Source organism: Oncorhynchus gorbuscha, linkage group LG20 (assembly GCF_021184085.1).
Source record: "Oncorhynchus gorbuscha isolate QuinsamMale2020 ecotype Even-year linkage group LG20, OgorEven_v1.0, whole genome shotgun sequence".
In the NCBI taxonomy this organism is placed as follows: domain Eukaryota; kingdom Metazoa; phylum Chordata; class Actinopteri; order Salmoniformes; family Salmonidae; genus Oncorhynchus; species Oncorhynchus gorbuscha.
Window position 1 is genome coordinate 3,085,479 of NC_060192.1, and position 17,488 is coordinate 3,102,966.

The window sequence follows — 17,488 nt, forward strand, 5'->3', positions numbered from 1 at the left end:
CACTTATGGAAGTTGAGAATTCATGCAGCTTTTCGCAGCTTTTTGTTAAAAATCGCGCAACATTTCAGCGCCCTGCTATTCATGCCAGGAATATAGTACATGCATATGATTAGTATGTGTGGATAGAAAACACTCAGACGTTTCCAAAACTGTTTAAATCACGTCTGTGGCATTTACAGAACGGGCGTTTCATCCAAAAGTGCATGGAAATCTGTTCACTGAAAATGGAAAAATATATCCTTCCGCGACTACAGGCAATTGTTAAAAGTGAACCAAATTAAATAGAGCCGAGTTTACATTGCCTACAGCTTCCACAGGGTGTCTAGAGTCATGCCATTTGATTCGCAATTGATTCTTGGTCTAACCCAAACAAGGGAACATCTTCCCTGATGGCTCCGCCCTGATTTTTGGTCGACCTCTGGTCAGACATGTTTTTCTATACGGACAAGAAACAGATTTAACATAGTCTCCTGATCAATTTTATCGCTTATTAACGTGTACTAATACCTAAATTGGCATTACAAAAGTATTTCGAAGTGTTTTATGAAAATTTATCGCCGACTTTTTGAATTTTAAAAAATTACGTTACGTTATGAAATGCTAATTTATTTCTTTACTCGCAACGTAATTCTTAGCTCGATATCTAGGCTATATATGGACCGATTTAATCGAAAAAAGACCCTAAATGATGTTTATGGGACATCTAGGAGTGCCAAGAAAGAAGCTCGTCAAAGGTAATGAATGTTTTATATTTTATTTCAGCGTTTTCGTTTGCGACGGCTTACGCAAAATCTGTCGTTTTAGGTGACGGTGCAGTATTTTGAGGGTGCATGGTATCAGTTAATAGCTTCTCATGCTTTCCCCGAAAAGCATTTTACAAATCTGACTTGGTGGATAGATTCACAACGAGTGTAGCTTTAATTCGGTATATTGTATGTCAATTTTAATGAAAGTTTGAGGTTTATCAACGTCTATGGTGGCGCTCTTGAGCATTTCTGCTGATTGTGGTTCCCACTTCGGTACCACGTCCTCAACAAGTTGTTCTGCTTTTCTGATGTATCAAATACTTATGTCATGCAATAAATTGCTAATTAATTACTTAAAAATCATACAATGTGATTTAAAAAAAATTCTTTTAGATTCTGTCTCTCAAAGTTGAAGTGTACCTATGATAAAAATTACAGACCTCTACATGCTTTGTAAGTAGGAAAACCGGCAGTGTATCAAATACTTGTTCTCCCCACTGTTTAACTTAATTGCATTAAATTAAAATGTAACTTCACAAACATATGAAGAAACATCTAAAGATAAATGATATGTGACTAACTCATTTTTGACATATGTGAAATAGAACCTTAGAGGTTCAAAATAAATTGTTTATATTTGTAAAAAGCATGTCAAACATCCTTCCTCACAATTAAGTTTCTATGTGAGAATTGCCAGAACAATCGCCCCATCCCAAAATGGACATATAGAGTGTGTGTTCTCTGAAATGTCACGGGAGGTGTGTGTGTCCTGCATACTTCATAGAGGTTGTGTATCTTTCCATCCCAAAACCTCAGAGAGTGTGTGCATCCTTGTGTGTATGTGCATCTTCATAGGGTTTGTGTATCCACCTAGGTGACAGCATGCCAGCCTCATCCAGCCTCAGCTTGACAGGTAGGGAGATAGTGCTTCCCTCAGCTCTTCTCGCAATCAAAGTGTAAGAAGTGGCACAGTAAAAGTGGGTTACCTGGATGTCAAACTGACAAAGAGCCTCCCATCTCCATCCCATCAGCCCCGACTCGTACAGCTCCCCTCTCATAGACTCACATTAACATCCTGCCTGAACAATGCACCTAAATAAATCCCTCAAACCGCACTAATTTGCATCCATCTCTCGCATCCAATATGTCAGGAAATTCACAGGGATCTCAGAGGGGCTTTTTTCCTAACTCATAGATGTGGAAAATGGGGAGTTGGAGAAGTGAGTGAGTAAATTCAACTTTTTGCTTTCGGTGCTTATTTGGGGATGGTTGTGTGTAATATGCTGTCGGCTGGTGGGTGTAAAGCGCTTATCAGAGTCCAAAAGCGTGTAAGGGTACGCACATCAAATCAAATCAAATTTATTTATATAGCCCTTCGTACATCAGCTGATATCTCAAAGTGCTGTACAGAAACCCAGCCTAAAACCCCAAACAGCAAACAATGCAGGTGTAAAAGCACGGTGGCTAGGAAAAACTCCCTAGAAAGGCCAAAACCTAGGAAGACACCTAGAGAGGAACCAGGCTATGTGGGGTGGCCAGTCCTCTTCTGGCTGTGCCGGGTAGAGATTATAACAGAACATGACCAAGATGTTCAAATGTTCATAAATGACCAGCATGGTCGAATAATAATAAGGCAGAACAGTTGAAACTGGAGCAGCAGCACAGTCAGGTGGACTGGGGACAGCAAGGAGCCATCATGTCAGGTAGTCCTGGGGCACGGTCCTAGGGCTCAGGTCCTCCGAGAGAGAGAAAGAAAGAGAGAATTAGAGAGAGCATATGTGGGGTGGCCAGTCCTCTTCTGGCTGTGCCGGGTGGAGATTATAACAGAACGTGGCCAAGATGTTCAAATGTTCATAAATGACCAGCATGGTTGAATAATTGTAAGGCAGAACAGTTGAAACTGTCAGATTGAGAATATTGGATCGTTGGCTTTCATACTTTTTAGATTCTCAGCCAGGCTCCAGAAATGTCTCCATCACCCTATCCAAATGAATAGAAGATGCGCATGCGGAACTGCGCTAGTTAGGAATTTTGGGGAGGTGCGCGGTCGGGCTGCGCATCCCCCACGGACAGTGGTCTCAGAGCCGCCTAGCTACTGTATTTTACTAAGACACTGGACCATCATGTACAACGTTTGCCTGTTAGGCAGAAGAAGAAAGTGGAGAATGTAGAGCTGCAGGACGAATCAGGCCAATAGACAGTGGCAGTTAACACCTTTATATCTCCTGCCTGTATATTAGGAAGAGACCTTTCACATGAAAGATGGGGCTTTGAACGTGTCCAACTTTTTCATGATGCCTTAAAGCTGTACTTAAGCCTCGGACGATCTCTTAATCTCCTGCTGTAGGTGTGACATTTGGGCCTGGGGATAGAAAGGTATGGGTCTTAGCGGCTGTTGCCGCTCAAAAACTGAATCCTCCTCTTTAAAGTTCTGGAATTTGTTAGAGCAACAGTCGCCCTTCGCCTAGGCTGTGGGTGACACACACAGACAGATGGAGAGATTATATATTCTGATATTACATTTCTCTTTCTGCCTCTGTCTCATACTGTCTTACCGTGACTTTTTTAAGGCTTATTTTGAAGGACATTGACTTTATTTATTATTCTTGACACATATGGTGATCATTTGCAATGATGGCCTTAATTAAAGGCACAATCCTGAAATTGTGTTTCAATCCCTAACGCAAGCCCGCCACTTGGTTTGGTATAAAGCTGAAGGATGGGATTGGAGAAGTGTAACCATTGAACACTAGGAAATATCCCAATATTTTGTCTTTATCATGACTGCGCTGTTCTGTGGTTGAGCGATGTGACTGGTCACTGTTTTATGGTGCTCCAATGGAGTTAATTTAGCCAGAGGAGATATGTTTATTGGGGGGGGGGGCTCCAAGAGTGACGCTTTCCCCACATAGTCTTCCTCGCGCACGATGACAGATGAGTAATGATATTAATACATTCGCCAGAACGATCCGCTGACATTATTTTCTCAGGATATTAACTTTCCTTATTGAGTCCCATTCTACTTCTCTGCCAGACATTTAATGAAATGACAAAACGAAAACTTTTAAGATTTATTTTATCCTTTCAATGTCCTAAACCTGTCTTAACGTCGGCGAGCGACAAAAAAAAAAAATATATTCATAAATCATTTTAATAATAGAGTTCTCATTGCATTAGCCAAGTGAGCTGTCTGGTTGCCAGAGTGTGATTGCTGCTCAGATTGTATATTTCTTCCACACAATGCTTTTAATTATATCCCTGTCTGTCCTATGACGGAGAAGCAGACGTAACAGATCAAAGATGATATGGAGGGAAAGAAAGTGAGGGTGTAATTGACCCTTCGTTAAGCCCCACCCTAGAATTTTGTGCAACCAATCGCAGCAATCCAAATGATAGCAAATGTCGTCGAGTTCCGACACCTCAGACAAGCTCATGTTTGAAACACATAATAGCCAGTGAGGGCATTGGGAAAAACATAAAAGTGCTTCATTGTTTAAATGTTTAAATAATTGAACAGTGCATGAGAGGAACTTGTTACTATGATTCATGAAATGCAGAGCCTGTTGATGTACCATTTTTCAATCTGAAATTATACTTTTGTTACCTTGTTTGCTAGCTCAGCTGGTTAGCTAGCTATCAGTCTCATTGACCACCAAACGTTGCTAATACTAGCTAGCTACAACTTAATATAACTTGTTTTCTAGAAATGTTAGGACACGCCTACTCATTCAAGGTTTTTATTTTATTTGAACTATTTTCTACAATATAGAATAATAGTAAAGGCATCAACGATATGAAATAACACATATGGAATCATGTAGTAACCAAACAAGTGTTAAACAAGTCTAAATATATTTTATATTTGAGGATCTTCAAAGTAGCCACCCATTGCCTTGATGACAACTATGCACACTCTTGGCATTCTCTCAACTAGCTTCATGAGGTAGTCACATGGAATGCATTTCAATTAACAGGTATGTAAACATTATATTAGGTAGCATTGTTTAAAGTGGCTAGTGATATATTTTACATCATTTCCCATCAATTCCCATTATTAAAGTGGCTGAAGTTGAGTCAGTGTGTTGGCAGCAGCCACTCAATGTTAGTGGTGGCTGTTTAACAGTCTGATGGCCTTGAGATAGAAGCTGTTTTTCAGTCTGCTCTCGATTGTGCATCTGTAGAAGTTTGTGAGTGCTTTTGGTGACAAGCCAAATTTCTTCAGCCTCCTGAGGTTGAAGAGGCGCTGCTGCGCCTTCTTCACGATGCTGTCTGCGTGAGTGGACCAATTCAGTTTGTCTGTGATGTGTATGCCGAGGAACTTAAAACTTACTACCCTCTCCACTACTGTTCCATCGATGTGGATAGGGGGGTGTTCCCTTTGCTGTTTCCTGAAGTCCACAATCATCTCCTTAGTTTTGTTGACGTTGAGTGTGAGGTTATTTTCCTGACACCACACTCCGAGGGCCCTCACCTCCTTCCTGTAGGCCGTCTCGTCATTGTTGGTAATCAAGCCTACCACTGTTGTGTCGTCCGCAAACTTGATGATTGAGTTGGAGGTGTGCGTGGCCACACAGTCGTGGGTGAACAGGGAGTACAGGAGAGTACAGGAGAGGGCTCAGAACCCTCTCCTTCTGTAGCTCAGTTGGTAGAGCATGGCGCTTGTAACGCCAGGGTAGTGGGTTCGATTCCCGGGACCACCCATACGTAGAATGTATGCACACATGACTGTAAGTCGCTTTGGATAAAAGCGTCTGCTAAATGGCATATATATTACCCTTGTGGGGCCCCAGTGTTGAGGATCAGCGGGGTGGAGATGTTGTTGCCTACCCTCACCACCTGGGGGTTGCCCGTCAGGAAGTCCAGTATCCAGTTGCACAGGGCGGGGTCGAGTCCCAGGGTCTCGAGCTTGATGACGAGCTTGGAGGGTACTATGGTGTTGAATGCCGAGCTGTAGTCGATGAACAGCATTCTCACATAGGTATTCCTCTTGTCCAGATGGGTTAGGGCAGTGTGCAGTGTGGTTGAGATTGCATCGTCTGTGGACCTATTTGGGTGGTAAGCAAATTGGAGTGGGTCTAGGGTGTCAGGTAGGGTGGAGGTGATATGGTCCTTGACTAGTCTCTCAAAGCACTTCATGATGATGGAAGTGAGTGCTACGGGGCGGTAGTCGTTTAGCTCAGTTACCTTAGCTTTCTTGGGAACAGGAACAATGGTGGCCCTCTTGAAGCATGTGGGAACAGCAGACTGGTATAGGGATTGATTGAATATTTCCGTAAACACACCGGCCAGCTGGTCTGCGCATGCTCTGAGGGCCGAGCTGGCGATGCCGTCTGGGCCTGCAGCCTTGCGAGGGTTAACACGTTTAAATGTTTTACTCACCTCGGCTGCAGTGAAGGAGAGTCCGCATGTTTTCGTTGCAGGCCGTGGCAGTGGCACTGTATTGTCCTCAAAGCGGGCAAAAAAGTTATTTAGTCTGCCTGGGAGCAAGACATCCTGGTCCGTGACTGGGCTGGTTTTCTTCTTGTAGTCCGTGATTGACTGTAGACCCTGCCACATGCCTCTTGTGTTTGAGCCATTGAATTGAGATTCCACTTTGTCTCTGTACTGACGCTTAGCTTGTTTGATAGCCTTGCGGAGGGAATAGCTGCACTGTTTGTATTCGTTCATGTTACCAGTCACCTTGCCCTGATTAAAAGCAGTGGTTCGTGCTCAGTTTCACGCGAATGCTGCCATCAATCCACGTTTTCTGGATAGGGAATGTTTTAATCGTTGCTATGGGAACGACATCTTCAACGCACGTTCTAATGAACTCGCACATCGAATCAGCGTATTCTTCAATGTTGTTATCTGACGCAATACGAAACATATCCCAGTCCACGTGATGGAAGCAGTCTTGGAGTGTGGAATCAGCTTGGTCGGACCAGCGTTGGACAGACCTCAGCGTGGGAGCTTCTTGTTTTAGTTTCTGTCTGTAGGCAGGGATCAGCAAAATGGAGTCGTGGTCAGCTTTTCCGAAAGGAGGGCGGGGCAGGGCCTTATATGCGTCGCGGAAGTTAGAATAACAATGATCCAAGGTTTTTCCCGCCCTGGTTGCGCAATCGATATGCTGATACAATTTAGGGAGTCTTGTTTTCAGATTAGCGGTCTTGTTTTCAGATTAACATTTAAACGTGTTAACCCTCGCAAGGCTGCAGGCCCTTGTTAAAATCCCCAGCAACAATGAATGCAGCCTCAGGATGTATGGATTCCAGTTTGCAAAGAGTCAAATAAAGTTTGTTCAGAGCCATCGATGTGTCTGCTTGGGGGGGAATATATACGGCTGTGATTATAATCGAAGAGAATTCTCTTGGTAGATAATGCGGTCGACATTTGATTGTGAGGAACTCTAAATCAGGTGAACAGAAGGATTTGAGTTCCTGTATGTTTCTGTGATCACAACACGTCTCGTTAGCCATAAGGCATACGCCCCCGCCCCTCTTCTTACCAGAAAGATGTTTGTTTCTGTCGGCGCGATGTGTGGAGAAACCCGCTGGCTGCACCACCTCCGAAAGCGTCTCTCCAGTGAGCCATGTTTCCGTGAAGCAAAGAACGTTAGTCTCTGATGTCCCTCTGGAATGCTATCCTTGCTCGGATTTCATCAACCTTGTCAAGAGACTGGACATTGGCGAGAAGAATGCTCGGGAGTGGTGCACGATGTGCCCGTCTCCTGAGTCTGACCAGAAGACCGCCTCGTTTCCCTCTTTTACGGAGTCGTTTTTTTTTGGGTCGCCGGCTGGGATCCATTCCGTTGTCCTGGTTGAAAGGCAGAACAGAGGATCCGCTTCGCGAAAATCATATTCTCGGTCGTACTGATGGTGAGTTGACGCTGATCTTACATTCAGTAGTTCTTCTCGACTGTATGTAATGAAACCTAAGATGACCTGGGGTACCAATGTAAGAAATAACACGTAAAAAAAAAAAAAAAAAACTGCATAGTTTCTAGGAACACGAAGCGAGGCGGCCATCTCTGTCGGCGCCGGAAGTACAAGGAACGGAAGACCCAGAGATACCTATGCTGCAGAGGATAAGTTACCAGCCTCAGAAATTGCAGCCCAAATAAACACTTTACAGAGTTCAAGTAACAGACAATTAACATCAACTGTTCAGAGGACACTGTGTGTATCAGGCCTTCATTGTCAAATTGCTACAAACGAACCACTACTAAAGGACACCAATAATATCAAGAGACTTATTAGCTAGCTAAGTTGGCCATGTTATTAATACAACTCTAATTTGCTGTCAACAAAGACTAAAAACAGTCGTACGGATTCATGAATGCAATTGCCGACATGTTTATTTATTGTTTACGCTAATTAGGTAGCTTTGTTATTTTATTTTAAAACTAAAATTCTTGATTGCATTTCAAGTCATGAATGACTCCAATGCCGTGCTTCTACACCTGCATTGCTTGCTGTTCGGGGTTTCAGGCCCGGTTTCGGTACAGCACATTGCGACATCAGCTGTTGTAAGAAGGGCTTTATAAAGAAATGTGATTGATTGATTGATTGATATGCTGTGTGATATGCTGTGTGATGACATGAATGAATGATTGATTCATACAGTAGCCTATAAAGTATTTTAGTAAGTTAGACAGGATGCGGTCTTCGGCCTACATCTCGACGGTGAATATACAAGGCTGCTATACTAAGCCTACTAATGATAATGACATGACTTATTATAATTATGATCATGATAATAATAGTAATAAAAACAATAAGAAGGAGATTAAGAAACATTTGGGTTTTTATTATTATTATAAATATAGTTTTTCGGACAATTTGGAACAGTGTAAACAACACTAATTCAATTATAAGTAAAACCAGAGTGGCTGTTCTAACGGGAAAAAAAGTGTAAAGCCTTTATTACAGCAAAAGCAAAGATAAAAAAACAGTCGAATTTGTGAAATTGTTTATCCGAAATGTGGTTGCATGAGGCTTGGTGCTCGGGAATCTGTCGGCTATTAAACAAACACTCAAACAGGTCACAGAAGCAGGATCTGTCTTGTTTCTGTCGATATATATGGATGATTCATAAAGCCAAGCACAATTCCTCTCTCCTCACTTGTCTTAGACAATGAAGGCAAGGGCTGTTTTCTTGTCTCCTGTCTTCACTTCTGCTTCCACCACATTGTCCTCAACACCAAAGGGCTGGGGAACTTTGCCCTTATGCACATAGCAACATGGTCTAGGAAGGTTGCAATTCAACAGCGAACTGATGTTTCAGAACTGGAGACAGGGACCGCTTTCCAACGCGGGAGAATGTGCATTTGTTATTAAAAAAATTTTTTTTTTATTAGTGTTGCACCATTGCTCTTATGTAATACAACCATATACTATTTCAGTTGCACATCTTAGAGTGATGGACTGTGCCATCCCCACGGCCTCCACAATTGATTAGTCCACGGACAGGTGTATTTTACTGCTACTGCTAGACTAAAGAATTCTTGGATGACAAACAGCCTATCAACCAAACAATTGACCAGTCGACTAAATGGGGTCACCCGTTGTATTAAAGTAGTAGTACTTGGTTCCATATTCCTAGCACGCAATGACTACAAAAAGCTTTTGACTCTACAAATTTGTTGGATGCATTTGCAGTTTTGTTTGGTTGTGCCCAATAGAAATGAATGGTACACTTAGACAAAAAGGGTTCTAAAAGGGTTATTTGCAGAGGGTTAGGGTTCTACCATGAATCATTTTCATCTGAAGAACTCTTTTTGGAAGGCTCTTTGTAAGGCAAAGTGTTCTACCTAGAACTATTAACATCCTAAGGTTTTTGGAAAAAAAGGGTTATTTGATGATTTTTGGGAGGCAAAAAGGATTCTTTGGAAGGCAAGAACCCTTCTGAATTTGAATACCGCTATTTCATTGCAATTAGATTTTCTTTGTTTGAAATAGTGCCTGAGCATGTGTTTACCTAAATGTTTAAACTTTAACATCAGGAGTTTGAGTAATCTGCTGAGTTTTAAAAAACAGAATGATTTAAACTGTACCGATACGTGGGTATTTGTGCATGTATCTGGTATTCCCTAAATCATTTTACATATACAGTACAGACAGACACTACATGACCAAAAGTATGTGGACACCTGCTCGTCAAATCTCATTCCAAAATCATGGGCATTCATATGGAGTTGGTTCCCCCTGCTATAACAGCCCACATTCTTCTGGAAAGGCTTTCCACTATATGTTGGAACATTACTGTGGGAACTTGCTTCCATTCAGCCACAAGAGCACTAGTGAGGTCGGCACTGATGTTGGGTGATGAAGCTCGCAGTCGACGTTCCAATTCATTCCAAAGGTGTTCAATGCGGTTGAGGTCAGGGCTCTGTGCAGGCCAGTCAAGTTCTTCCACACCAATCTTGACAAACCATTTCTGTATGGACCACGCTTTGTGCACGGGGGCATTGTTATGCTGGAACAGGAAAGGGCCTTCCCCAAACTGTTGCATCATTGTCTAGAAAGCCATTGTATGCTGTAGTGTTAAGATTTCCCTTCACTGGAACTAAGGGACCTAGCCCAAACCATGAAAAACAGCCCCAGACCATGTTTTCTCCTCCACCACCAAACTTTACAGTTGGCCCTATGCATTGGGCAGGTAGCATTATCCTGGCATCCACCAAACACAGATTCGTCCATCGGACTGCCAGATGGTGAAGTGTGATTAATCACTCCAGAGAACACGTTTCCAATGCTAGTCCAATGGCGGCGAGCTTTACACTACTCCAGCCGACGCTTGGTATTGCGCATGGTAATCTCAGGCTTGTGTGCAGCTGCTCGGCCATGGAAACCCATTTCATGTAGTCCCCGACAAACAGTTATTGTGCTGACATTGGTGAGTGTTGCAACTGAGGACAGAAGTTTTTTTTTGCAACCTACGCACTTCAGCACTCGACAGTCCTGTTCTGTGAGCTTGTTTGGTCTACCACTTCACGGCTGAGCCGTTGTTGCTCCAAGACTTTTCCACTTCAAAATATTAGCACTTACAGTTCAGTTGTCCGGAGCAGCCCCTATCCAACAACTGACTTGTTGGAAAGCTGGCATCCTATGACAGGGTCACGTTGAAAGTCACTGAGCTATTCAGTAAGGCCATTCTACTGCCAATGTGTGTCTATGGAGATTGCATGGCTGTGTTCTCGATCTTGTTCACCTGTCAGCAACGGGTGTGGCTGAAATATCCACATACACCAATCCACAAACTTGTGTATATAAAGTGTCAGAGGGTCTGCTGAATGACTGAACTCAGAATGTCACAGATATGAATGGGCCTATTCCTTACGCTCCTGGCACCACTTCTACTATTACAACTCCAACCAATGACTGAACTGCGAATGTCACAGATATGAATGGGCCTATTCCTTACGCTGCTGGCACCACTTCTACTATTACAACTCCAACCAATGTCATGCATGCTATACACTACCACTACCATCCCTACTAGAGGTCGACCGATTAATCGGAATGGCCGATTAATTAGGGCCGATTTCAAGTTTTCATAAATCTGTATTTTAGGAAGCAGATTTTGCAGATTAAATTTTTTTTTTTTTACAACTTTATTTAATGAGGCAAGTCAGTTAAGAACACATTCTTATTTTCAATGACGGCCTAGGAACGGTGGGTTAACTGCCTTGTTCAGGGGCAGAAAGACAGATTTTTACCTTGTCAGCTCAGGGATTCAATCTTGCAACCTTACGGTTAACTAGTGCAACGCTCTAACCACCTGCCTCACGAGGAGCCTGCCTGTTACGCGAATGCAGTAAGAAGTCAAGGTAAGTTGCTAGCTAACATTATACTTATCTTATAAAAAACAATCAATCAACCATAATCACTAGTTATAACTACACATGGTTGATGATATTACTAGTTTATCTAGCGTGTCCTGTGTTGCATATAATCGATGCGGTGCGTATTCGCGAAAAAGGACTGTCCTTGCTCCAATGTGTACCTAACCATAAACATCAATACCTTTCTTAAAATCAATACACAGAAGTATATATTTTTAAACCTGCATATTTAGCCAAAAGATAGGTTAGCAGGCAATATTAACCAGGTGAAATTGTGTCACTTCTCTTGGGTTCATTGCATGCAGAGTCAGGGTATATGCAACAGTTTGGGCCGCCTCTCTCATTGCGAACTAATTTGCCAGAATTATGACATAACATTGAAGGTTGTGCAATATAGCAGCAATATCTAGACTTAGGGATGCCATCTGTTAGATAAAATATGGAACAGTTCCGTATTTGACTGAAAGAATAAACGTTTTGTTTTCAAAAAGATAGTTTCTGGATTCGACCATATTAATGACCTAAGGCTCGTATTTCTGTGTGTTATTATGTTATAATTAAGTCTTTGATTTGATATTGATAGAGCAGTCTGACTGAGCGATGGTAGGCAGCAGAAGGCTGGTAAGCATTCATTCAAACAGCACTTTTGTGCGTTTTGCCAGCAGCTCTTCGCTGTGCTTCAAGCATTGAGCTGTTTATGACTTCAAGCCTATCAACTCCCGAGATGAGGCTGGTGTAACTGAAGTGAAATGGCTAGCTAGTCAGCGGGGTGCGCGCTAATAGCATTTCAAACTTCACTCTCTCTGAGACTTGGAGTGGTTGTTCCCCTTGCTCTGCATGGGTAACGCTGCTTCGAGGGTGGCTGTTGTCGATGTTTTCCTGGTTCGAGCCCAGGTAGCGGCGATAGAGGGATTGAAGCTATACTGTTACACTGGCAATACTAAAGTGCCTATATGTCACGTCCTGACCTTAGATCCTTTTTTATGTCTCTATTTTAGTTTGGTCAGGGCGTGAGTTGGGGTGGGCATTCTATGTTTTTGTTCTATGTTTTGTATTTCTGCTTTTGGCCTGGTATGGTTCCCAATCAGAGGCAGCTGTCAATCATTGTCTCTGATTGAGCACCATACTTAGGTAGCCCGTGTTCCCACTATGAGTTGTGGGTAGTTGTTTTCTGTTGTGTGTCTGCACCAGCCAGAACTGTTTCGGTCATTCTCTTTGTTATTTTTGTTATTGCTGTGTTCGTTAAAAAAATATGGACTCATACCACGTTGCACCTTGGTTCTCCCCTTCCAATAGTCGTTACACTATAAGAACATCCAATAGTCAAAGGTATATGAAATACAAATGGTATAGAGAGAAATAGTCCTATAATTCCTATAATAACTACAACCTAAAACTTCTTAAGTGGGAATATTGAAGACTCATGCTAAAAGGAACAACCAGCTTTCATATGTTCTCATGTTCTGAGCAAGGAACTTAAATGTTAGTTTTCTTAAATGGCACATATTGCACTTTTACTTTCTTCTCCAACACTTTATTTTTGCATTATTTAAACCAAATTCTGTATCTGCTTTTTTTGGTCCTCCAATAAGCGGTATCGGCGTTGAAAAATCATAATCGGTCGACCTCTAATCCCTACTACTAACAAAACCTAGTAGGATGGAGTAAACCTTCAAACTTAATAATAGGACAGTCATACTCCAGCTCTTATATGTCCTCACACGTTACTTCACAGTGTCTTTGAATAAATAAATAAAGAGCACAATACTTCACACATGCCACTTTCATCTGCTGTGCATCTTCTCAGTCCTTCTCATGAAAGCCAAGAGAGATGGACAAAATCTCACCTCTACTCTCCCCTGCAGATCCATTTTCATTTCCACTCAAGCGTGTCTTTATGTGTGGGCTGAGCCGTAGTCGCAGGCACACATCGGGCCAGGGCAACCGGTCCTCCATTTTGAATCCCAGTGGAGGGCTCTGAACATTACTTTTAACCAGTCTGGTAATCTGACCTGAGTGGTTGGTGGTGACATTAGCCAAACCAAAAAACATCAACAGTAAACTGAGAAGACTTTTTAAATGGGTACTACATGAATAATAGAGAAGAGACACAGGGTTGAGACACAAGGCCGTGTCAGAATCAGACCTCTTGCTTACTAAAGGAAGAGGAGCGGATACATTGAGAGGAATGAGACTAGTGTTTATGTCAGCAAGTATGCACATGCTGTACTGTTGTAGACATGGTGGTACCACAGAGTTTCCAAACCCAGAGACCCAACTTTGCGATACTTCCGGGAACGCTTCGCGTAAGCAGGCTCGACAGACCAGACCGGGGTTTGGGAAGTCAATGACATAAATGTAAAAAATCTTCCTTAGTTGTTCATTTTCTCTATTTCTAACGGCACGACCTAGATTGAAGCCGATACATGTTACTACTTCAACCTCGTGAAAGTAGCAAACTGACACGTTTTCATTTTCTTCAAAGACAACTTTATATTGACGCAGTGCTTTGCTCTGACAGCATGCACATGCGCAGTCCAGCGCGACACAACCATTAGACCCAATTACGTGTTTCTGCGTATTAGCATGGCTAGCTAACGTTGCCATGACATCACCTTCTTGATCCGGGATTTCTATTGGAGGAGTGTCTAGGCATCTTCATACTAAAGCATCTTTGGTGGTACGGTTTGAAACCAAAAAGTGGAACCCACCTACATTTATCAGCAATTACAGATGTAGGATCTTAATCTGGTCACTCTGTTGCAGGAGAAATGTCCTGCAATGCAGGAAATTTCAAACTTGAAGTTTGTAAATTCCACTTAGAAATTCAAGACTTCCCTTAAGACAAATGTATCAACCCCTACAATAATGTCCATTAATTATAATCCCCATAATAATTATATTTTCCTGTTTCTGCAGGATTATTTTCCTGCTATACCAACCTGGTTCAAATTACGATCGTACATCTCTAACCAATGGAGTAGAAATGTGGTGTTTCAATTTACAACCAGTCAGCCCTGAAATGTACTCTGAGATTCAACTGTTTCGTGTCAACCCCATCACAAACAGCTCCACAACAGAAACCACTCACTCTACTGTACATTACTAATGTAAAATTTCCCCAATTCATTCTTGATCGCCTCAGATGCCCCCAACTATTAAGTACGCTCTGATGTCGCCTCATAAAACAACAACAGCAAGATGTGTATGATCTTTCAGGGATGGTTACACCCATTTCTCAGGCTCTGACACAAGGGCATGTTAAAAATGGCTCCCGGCTTGTTTCACACACAGGCCTTCCCGTTACAGAGGGTGGAGGAGGTAGAGAGGGGGGGGGGGTAGGGATTCAGATCAGATTCAGATTGTTTAATAGTCACATAGATTGCAGGTGGGATTGCAGGGTACAGTGAAAATCTTAGTCTTCGAGCTCCAACATGCAGGACTAGTGAAATAGAACTATGAAAATGGTAAGAAAAACAACAGAAATAGAAATAGCACTATAGACATCATAATAGCTGTGGCAGTGATGAATATATATATGAATATATGTCCATTGGGGAGGAGGCAGAGTAAAGACTGTTGAGGGGGTGGGGTGGAATGACCATAGGGGAGCCTTGTGGTGCATCACAGTATGCTCCTTTTAACTTCTTGGTCACACTGAGTTCCAGGCACGACTTAAGTAACCTGGTTATGTGTGCAGTGCAGTACACACTATACACAAATGGCCATGACAAACACAAATAAGAAAGTCACAGTCATTGCTCAGTGTCTCCCGCCTGCCTGACTATTCCATTGAGGAACACCTGTGCGGTGCAGCAGAGTCACGGTTTGCTGTTTGCTTGTCTCAGCACAAGGTTGTTTAAGGAGAGGGACAAAGGGACACAGGGAGAAAAAAAGTTGTCTGAAAGCCGTGTTCTTCCTGTTCCTCCAACATGGTCAGCACTTACACACAAGCTAATCAACTAATTATCAAACCATTGACGAGTTGAATCAGGTTTGTTAGTGATGGTCTGGAACAAAAGCCAGCACACACAAAAGCCAGCACATCCCCGGGATCAAGATGAAAGAGAGCAGTGACAGCTGACAGTGTCATTTGAAAGCATTTAGCGGAGACATATCAACCACCCATCTGTGGCTTTGTTGTCAGTACACCATTTTCAGAGACCACTTTTGGCTAAAAAAGTGTAACAAAGTACTAGAGAATCTCTTTTATTATAATCCACATAATAATTCACATTTCCTGTTTCTGTAGGGTTATTTTCCTGCTGTGAGAAACTGGTCAAATTAAAATAGCATATATGTAGGGCTCTCTGGTCAAAAGTAGCACGATATGGTAAATGGGGTGTCAAATGAGTAACGGCCGCTGACAGAAGCCCCTGATCTCTCCTCATTAGAGATATTATTGGACTTTAATTAAGAGGTGACAGCCGCTATGAACCTCCTGCAACACCCAGCTATCACAGGCAATAAAGCTCCCATTACATGGTCTTGATTGACTGTGGACAGAACCATCAACTATGCCTCCCCACTGCTAGCTGTGGATCCAACGCTGAGCCATTTCTCTACTAATAACCTTAAATTCCAAAGAGCTCTCCTCACAAACGGCACCATTTACGTAGTGGATGATGCTGATACGTCATGTATTTCTAAAAGCTGAGGCTGGTCCAGAAATCACCCCTCGTCCCTTGCCCTCGTCCCTATCCCTTATGTGTGGATGATGCTGATACGTTATGTATCTCTAAAAGCTGAGGCTGGTCCAGAAATCACCCCTCGTCCCTTGCCCTCGTCCCTATCCCTTATGTGTGGATGATGCTGATACGTTATGTATCTCTAAAAGCTGAGGCTGGTCCAGAAATCACCCCTCGTCCCTTGCCCTCGTCCCTATCCCTTATGTGTGGATGATGCTGATACGTTATGTATCTCTAAAAGCTGAGGCTGGTCCAGAAATCACCCCTCGTCCCTTGCCCTCGTCCCTATCCCTTATGTGTGGATGATGCTGATACGTTATGTATCTCTAAAAGCTGAGGCTGGTCCAGAAATCACCCCTCGTCCCTTGCCCTAGTCCCTATCCCTTATGTGTGTGCACATTTAAATGAACTGTAAGGGTATGAACAAAGTGGTGCTTGTGCGTATTAATGAGAGATGGGAATAAGTAATCACCATAAAATAGTTATAAATTAATATTATTTTGATGGCCTTGGACAAATATGCTTCCTAATGGTAGTCCTGGGCACCCTAGTGGCATACCAAACAATGTCAAAGTTACAGCAGGTCAAGGAGAGACTACAACCTCATCTTATAAACATGAGACATAGGTCCACGGTGCACCATAATTACACCTGGGTGGCTCCTGTTTATTCATCCTGCTGGCTGTCAGATGTGTGTGTGTGTGTTTGGGAGAAAGAGACAAGTGTGTGAGTGTGTACAAATGTGTGTGTGTGCGTGTGTTTGTGGATTAACTGTGTGCCTAACTAAATACATGTGGCAGTCATTGACTGAGGGTCTAAGAGTTAGTGTGTGTGTGTGTGTGTGTGTGTGTGTTTGTGGACTAACTGTGTGCCTAACTAAATATATGTGGCAGTCATTGACTGAGGGTCTAAGAGTTAGTGTGTGTGTGTGCGTGTGGATTAACTGTGTGCCTAACTAAATATATGAAGCAGTCATTGACTGAGGGTCTAAGAGTTAGTGTGTGTGTGTACGTGTGGATTAACTGTGTGCCTAACTAAATATATGTGGCAGTCATTGACGGAGGGTCTAAGAGTGTGTGCTTGTCTGCGTGCGTGTCTCAATTAACGAATGCATTCACCAAACACCCAGGCTTACTGCTAATCCCGGACATTGACGCATCCCAGAATGCAACACGAGGAGGGGCTAAATCTAAAAATATATACTTTTAATTAAAGCAACTTTTACGTTTTTT

At 42.6% G+C, this 17,488-nt stretch overlaps 1 protein-coding gene across 1 annotated transcript in view; it reads right to left on the minus strand.

Annotated features, from left to right (window-relative positions):
- The window catches only part of LOC124006611 (netrin receptor UNC5D-like), an 86,942-nt gene extending 73,418 nt beyond the window's left edge, over positions 1 to 13,524 (minus strand). Inside the window, exon 1 of the mRNA XM_046316664.1 lies at positions 13,416 to 13,524. Coding sequence (XP_046172620.1) covers positions 13,416 to 13,524 — 109 coding nt within the window. The remainder of the gene's footprint in view (positions 1 to 13,415) is intronic.
- Positions 13,525 to 17,488: the final 3,964 nt, after the last annotated feature.